General features: G+C 43.1%; 1 protein-coding gene across 19 annotated transcripts in view; it reads right to left on the bottom strand.

Annotated features, from left to right (window-relative positions):
* Nucleotides 1-220: 220 nt before the first annotated feature.
* The window catches only part of rims1b (regulating synaptic membrane exocytosis 1b), a 92,895-nt gene continuing 85,630 nt past the window's right edge, over nt 221-7,485 (bottom strand). For all 19 annotated transcript variants that reach the window (XM_086297032.1, XM_086297046.1, XM_086297043.1 and 16 more), the window contains 5 exons: nt 5,485-5,629; nt 4,896-5,008; nt 3,245-3,346; nt 2,917-3,056; nt 221-2,799 (listed from right to left, as the gene is read on the bottom strand). In XM_086297032.1, the coding sequence (XP_086153158.1) occupies nt 2,581-2,799; nt 2,917-3,056; nt 3,245-3,346; nt 4,896-5,008; nt 5,485-5,629 (719 nt within the window). In that variant the 3' untranslated portion in view covers nt 221-2,580. The remainder of the gene's footprint in view (nt 2,800-2,916; nt 3,057-3,244; nt 3,347-4,895; nt 5,009-5,484; nt 5,630-7,485) is intronic.

Here is a 7,485-nt window from a genome sequence, read left to right as displayed (position 1 = left end):
ATGAAAACACTTGAAATATGTTTTTATGAACTGTAATAAATTTACTACGGTGGGAACAGTGATGGCCCTCTCTCTAAAATAATGCTGCTCTGCTCAGAGATGCACAGACTGAGAATAAATATTAGCTTTCCCACAAACAAGGCACCCTGGCCTTTTGACATCATGTCAAATCAGAAAATTAAAAAATAAGCATGAGAAACAATCAAGGAAAACATTGGTATTTTTTTCCACACATTCTTTTTTATTTGTAAATCATAAAAATGAAATTTTTTTATATATAAAACATACACATCATTTGAGCCACATCTGTTATACAAACAAGAAATGTTGCAGTGAATGCTTTACTTTTTTCTGATTTTCTTGTTTCAGTGGAACACAGAAGTTGTAAACAATCAGCAATTTTTTCTCCTGTTAATACTGACAAGGAAAAAAAACCTAAATAAATAAGGAAAAAAACAGCTTCACTGGACAATGAAAAGAAATCTGGAGTGAGGCGGGACTGAGCATGGCGGGCCGGGCACAGACGCCGAGTTCGAAGCACAGAGAAGTGTTCAGACGAGGACTTTCAGACCCATCGCCGTCCCACAGCACGGTCCCCTCGTCACCTAAAGTACTAATCGCTCCTTATTATAAGACTTGGCCCCTTTTCTCAGTGAACCAAATGAAAACCCCGGGCATAGTGCTGAGTATTTACAGGGTGCGACTTTCTGTGCATCTGAGTTTATTCTCCGTGTCGTCTGAAATCATTATGTTGAAACATAATTCATATTTTCATAGATCTGATTTGTACATATTTATTCATACATCGTCCCAGCCCCTCGGAGGTATACTATGATGTGGAATAACAGTAAGAGGGGCTGCGAGGTCTGCTCAGTACAGTACAGTACATCTTCCAGAGACATCAATGTAATCTTGGGATTCGGTTTGAGAGACATTCAGCACCGGACTGAAGGACGTGGACTGGACTGCAGTGGATTTGGATGTCTTTGCGTAATGGGAATGGCTTCAGTTTCTTGGTTTTATCTCTTTAATATTCAAGTACGAGCAAACTGTACAACTGCATGCAACATACAAGCGGCCCTACAGTATGTGGAGCTAACACGCGTATCTAGATTTTTTTTGTTTGTTTGTTTGTTTACAAAAATGTGCATGCAGCTTGGAACGGGTTCCAAAGTCATGCTGCCCCTCCCCCCTCCGGGTGGGAGGAGCCTGCAGGCCGGACGGAGGATGAGCGTTGGCGTCCCGACGGATCGATCTGATTGGCCCACATTCACCGAGATGCACGAGGAAAAAACTGTGACAATATTTGTTGTTCTGTTTGCCTCCGAACGTCGAGACGAAACGATGAAGAGAACCGGTGACGGGAGGATTGCTGCTTTTTGTCCTTTTTTTTGTTTTTGATTTTTTTAGCTATGTATTATTATTTTTTTCTTCAAAACGTTAAACTTTTTGTTGTAAAAAAATCAAGCTCTTGTGCTTGTGTTTAAATTTAAAAAGAAAAAAATGTTGAACTAAAGATTGGATAAAAACCTTTAACATGCCGGGAGGGAGGGAATGTGCCTCCCAAAAAATGTGAAAAATTAGACGCCCCTGTCTCGCTCTCACATAGGTGAACAAAGATTTACGTTTTCTTTTTTTTTACATTGACATTGTACCCTTGTGATATTTCAAAGTGACATAAATTTTACTTATTGGTCAACCTCCTGGGAGGCCTAATATACAACTATACAAAGACGACTGGCCTGCACGCTTGCCAGCAAAACAACGCTAATCTCACATGTAAAAATCTAACCTGTTCCCCGCCCTCTTCCTGCATTACACTTGCAGACATTTAATAGCTTCTTTTTTTTTTTAATCTCTTGTATTTTATTTTTACTCTCCATGCACACACCAGACTGACAACATTATCATGAGCATTTTTAAAAACATCTTGTGCCAGTAGTAACGAAGGGAAAGAAATGAACAACAAAGCAAACACGCTGAAACGGTGCGGCTTCAGAGCAGCCATGGTAAACATATTGAAAAGAGGATCTTTCCACAGAGAGGGGGGGACCAGTAATGCGGCTCCGAGGTCTAGGCACCAGAAGAAGGCCCTGTGCTTCCAGACTGAGCACCCCGTCCCCCACACACGGCGGGGACGGGAATACCAGCAGTCTGTTGGGGTTCTGGAGGAGGCCACTGCAGGGAGCGCAGCGCCGCCTGCAGGAGCGGAGGGTGATTACCTCTTGTCTCGAGTCCATACATTCCGATGCTTTACATACATTTCTTTGCTATTGTTGATTCGGTTAAAAGCCACCCTGCTTCGTTTGGATTCTCTGGTACTGTCTGGACAGCTGCTGCACGGCTTCTTCAGCACACACAGAGAAAACACAGAGACTTTTCCTCGAATGGACATGAAACACTGAAATGCGACGCTCCCTACGACAGACAAAATTAACCGCGGCAGGAGTGATTGTCAGATTTCAACAAAGCTTTCTCGTGTTTCTGATTGTTGTTGTTCTACATTTCTGCCGTTAGTATTTCATTTCTCTCCGAGTTTTAGTTTTAGTTTTTTCTCGGTGGTGTAGAGCTGTTTGTCCACTAAGATCGGACCCCGGGCGGTCCGGACGAGCTGTCGAGAGACGACTGAGAAGCTCGTCGCGTCAGGGAGGCGAGTGTCGGATCCACCAGAGAGGATGGTGGGAACAGCTTGTACCAACCGATGACTGTGCTTGATAAGTCCAGCTCCTCCAATAAGATTTGTGCAACTCCCATGAAGCTTTTATGGTCCATGCGGCCATAGTCTCCCCATACAATCACCTGAAGGAAAAAATAATTTCACGTTGTCATGTTGCTCTGCTCGATTTCCGTCAGCATGAAGTAGGAGGGGGGGAAGCATTTAACTTTGTGATGAAGGGAAATAAATCTCCTGCTCACCTGTAACACTTTCCCCTGCGGGCTCTCCTCAAATAGCAGTGCTTGCTGGTACAGTGGGTCAAGTGTTTTCCGTGCAATCTTGGTTTTCTTTTTGGCTACGTACGCTCCATTATTCAGCAGATAGACTTTGACATATGGAGCTGACGGCAGAAACAGAGCAATAAAAAAAGCCATTAGTGGGAACACTATCGGCTCTCAGGGCTGGTTGTACGAATGCAAAGAACAGGTGAGCTTGAGTCGAGTGTATATACTGGATTATAATAACATGTGTGTGAGTGATGGAGGGATTAGTTGGTCTGTGGCGGCTTCAGTCAGGTTGGGCGCTTACCAGGGAGAGATTTGGATCCTGGCTTCTGTACAAGTCCTCGTGCTCTGATCACCTCCACCTCCAGCTGACCCTTTTTCTCCATCATACCGATCTGGATATCACCTAAAAAACACAGCACAAAAAATAAGAAAACAAAGAGCTCAACACCAACATCTACTACGACAGGAGCGCAGACTTAATGCATAGGTAACACTCTCAGCCTGGCACAATTAAATTGATCATCATCAACAATAACAATAAAAAAGAACAAGATTAAGTACAAATAATCATAAGAAACAATAAAAATATAAAATTAATAGTTATAAGAACATGAAAACAGTCTCTCTTTCTCCCTCCCTATGTCCTGATTGTCGTGTGCACTCATGTGCTGAACATTGCTGCATTGTCCTACTGGAGGACTTAAATGCTCACATGGGCAATGACAGAATGATCTAGAGGAGTGTGAATGGGAGGGACTGGCTGCACCGCAGTTTCTCCAAATTGAACACGATGTTCAAGCATGAGGGTGTCCAAAAGTCCACGTGGCACCAGGACACCCTGCGTCGCAGGTCAGTGATTCATTTTTGCACTTCACCACCTGTTGGTGAGTTGCATCAGGTGGCAATGGAAGATGTTGGACAGTGAGGGTGAACTTGGCAAAGGCCAGAGTGTCAAGCTCTTCAGCTCTCACTTTGAGCAAAACTTTAACAGCATTCTGTGGAAAGCGGACCCTAGTGTGGCGGTAATCCCTGAATCAGATGAACAGCAGAGGTTAAAGGAGCCATCAAGCAGTGGGAGGGATTCTATCAAGCATGGTGAGCAGAGGCAGCTGACAGGTACCAACAGGCCAAGTGGATTGCAGCTCTTGCAGTACCAAAAAACTCAGGTATGGGAGGAGCTCAGCGAGGCCATTGAGCAGGACTTTTAGTCGACCTTGAAGGAAGTCCGGCAAATCGTCAGGTGACTCGAGTGGCGTGGACAGCTCCCTGCAAACACTTTTTATAGCAGGGATGCAACGCTGCTGACCTCAACTCAGGACATAGTTTGGTGGTGTGAGGAATACATCAAGGATCTTCTCAGCCCCACTGACAGACCTTCTGCAGTGGACACAGTGAATGGGGCGAATGAGATTTTCCCTGAATTTCTCAAGGCTATGTGGCCTGAGGATCTCGTGCTTGATTTTCGTAGATGATGTAGCTCCGCTGGCTTTATCAAGCAGTGACCTCCAACTTGCACTGGAGCAGTCTGTGGCCCAGTGTGAAATGAACCACGACATGCTGGAAAGATCACATTTCTCGGCTGACTCGGGAACGTCTTCCCACCTGAAGAAGTGGAGGAGAGGCTGGGAAGATGGAAGACTGGGATTGTCTGCTTAGATTGATGCCTCACGACCAAGAGAAGAGGATGAATGGCACAATCAACATTTAAAATAAAATACCAGAAATATCCAAAATATGTCAGAGAAATTCATGCTAGAAATACTCAAGACACACAAAAATACAAAGTAAAGTAGCAAAAACATTACAATACTAATGATTTCTGACATTTTCTGGCATTTTCTGATTCATTGTTAAATGCAAAAAAACCTTTACAACATCTATCCATGCATGCACAAATAAAGCTTTAAAAAATACCCCAAATAATTCAAAAGAAGAGAGAAGAGGTTTTGTACCGATGGCAGGAGTAGCCAGTGTTTGTCTTCCCACTAACTGAGCTGGTCCGAGTCCATCCAGGAAGTCACTGAATTGACTGCTGGCACCTAGATTCACTCCAGAAAAGATCAAGCTACCACAGAAAACACAAAACAGCCCATTATTAACTCTAAAAACCACCAACCTATATACAAATGTGTCATCAGTCTTGCTGATGGCCCCACTCAGTCAGCACATGTGGTGGATTCACTTTGCTGCCTCCAGGAGAATTTCACTTGCACTCATTATTTATAACAAGAAAAAATATCTACGTGATTGTCCAAGCGACAGAAAACACCCGGTCTTAATTTGACTCTGTCTGAGTTTTGGTTTTATCGTCGCCTCACACTCTCCACGCTGACTCATTTTTAAACTGCGTGCTCGTTATATTAGACTGTGTTTACTCTCAGTCGGCCAACACATACAGAAATACCCGCAGGCGGGAATGGATGTCTCCCTCAGAACATGCTGACATGCAGTCATTACTGTCACTCTAACTCATTTCATTCAGGACGTCTTTGTGACACAGAGAGTGCAGATGACGAGTAGCAGAGGGACGGGTTTACTGACTTCCCCTCAGAGTTGCAGCTGTTCATGCTGCCGTTGTTGGACTCTCTGCTGGGCTGCCGGCTCATGTTCCTCGTCAGCTCCACGGCCATGCCGGTCTCCGTGCTCCTCTGGATCGACGCTCCTTTCTCCTTCTTACTCTTCCCCTCTGGAGGTAAACGAGAGCGAGAGGAAGAATCATCAAGCAGACAATATTTTGATAACAGACTCCAGTGAAGGAATGGCTCTTTTCTTTAAAACCGATACCACAGGAAAGTTGTTAGGCTGAAGCTATAGATACTTACAACAATTAGGAGTTATACATTCCCCTCCCACAATTAAAACATGAACAAAGCAGAGGATATTTTTATTTATATGGCACCACTGCACGTTTTATATTGTTCATGGTTTGCGTTTGCAGATGGCCCCGCCCCTCTCTGAGCTTGGTTCTGTTGGAGGTCTCTTCCTGTTAAAAGGGAGTTCTTCCTTCCCGTTGTTGCCACGTGTTGCTCATATGGGGACATTTGATCATATTTGTTTCTATAACTAATATTGCAGTGTCTTTGACCTACAATATATACAAATAAAACTGAATTAAGAAGCACATGGTTAGGATGGATGGATTTGTGTCATTTGGCTTTAGGTATCATCTGCATAGCAATGAAAATGTATCCAGTGCTCTGTAACACTATTGAGGGGAAACATGTATAATGTAAAAATAGTGGTCCAAACATTGAGATCTGTGGAACGCTCCTCGTTTAAATCAACAAAACTAAATTTATGAGATATGTAGGATTCAAACAAAAACACCAGTGGTGCGTCTGAGTTTGTAATTTCGGATCAGTTGTGTGTGCTGTACTGAGGACGAGCAGGACAAGCACAGAGAGGAGTCCACTGTCAACGGCCATAAAACGATGATTTGTAACCTTCACTAGCTGTTTTAATGCTCCTCTAGATCATCATCCAGCTGCTTGACAACTACTCCTTTTCAAACAAATAATGGAATGATATTTTGTAATGATTGTGAAGGCACATGTTTGAAATGTTTGAAATAAAAATGAACTGAACTGAACTGAACTCTTTGGAGAATCTTTGAAATAAAAAGAAGGTTAGAAATTGGCCTATAATTAGCCAGATGGAGACAGATGGATCAAATAAGAGCTTTTTAGGTAATGGTTTAATTATAGTGCTCCTTAAAAACACAACACAACAAATGCACATCAAAATGATGTGAGAAAAGTTTGGAGACATTATCTTAATGTTTTTAAGTATAGATCGCATCCAAATATCCGGAGACTCAGACTCAGTTCACGCTTTACACGAACATTTTAAGCCTCGAAGGAAATGTGCAGTCGTGCACTGCTCTTGCCTTTGTAAAGAAAACTGCAACTTGTTCTTGAAAGGTGCTACTGTTTTTAAATAAAGATATTATTATTCTTGGTAGTCCCTTATCATGAGTGATTATTCAAATGACCCCACAAAGTGATTCATCTAGAACAGGCATGGGCGAACTACGGCCCGGGGGCCACGTGCGGCCCGTTAAACGTTTTGATCCGGCCCGCCAAACTTGAAAAAAATTTAATAAATTAACCTTGTTAATGTTTTATTTCCCCTGCAATTCTGATGTTTCCTCACTAGATGGCGCACTCTAGATATATTGGCTTTGTTGAGGTGAAGCGGCGTAGGCCTATTACTCCACGTTTGCACTTTACCCTGTGACCTACCGCCCCTCTATGAAGATGAGCGGTCCCAAGAAAAGGAAAGTGGACAGAGAATGTCGAGTGTTCAAAAAGGAGTGGACAACTAAATATTTTTTCACTGAACACCGATCATCTGCTGTTTGCCTGATATGCCAAGAAACTGTGGCGGTTTTTAAAGAGTATAATATTAGCCGTCACTTTGTCACAAAGCACGCAAATTATGCTAGCAAGCTCTCAACAAAAGAACGGGAATCTGCTGCTGAGAAGTTGGCAGCTAATTTGAAGGCTCAGCAAAGTTTTTTTCACCGTCAAACTGCCATTCAAG

This window comes from Aulonocara sp. 'chitande type north' Nkhata Bay, linkage group LG6 (assembly GCF_057382095.1).
Source record: "Aulonocara sp. 'chitande type north' Nkhata Bay isolate Kocher_YH1m ecotype deep benthic linkage group LG6, A_spYH_male_GT1.1, whole genome shotgun sequence".
NCBI lineage: Eukaryota > Metazoa > Chordata > Actinopteri > Cichliformes > Cichlidae > Aulonocara > Aulonocara sp. 'chitande type north' Nkhata Bay.
Note: the sequence above shows the minus strand (reverse complement) of the source record. Positions and strands in the feature narration are given on the sequence as shown.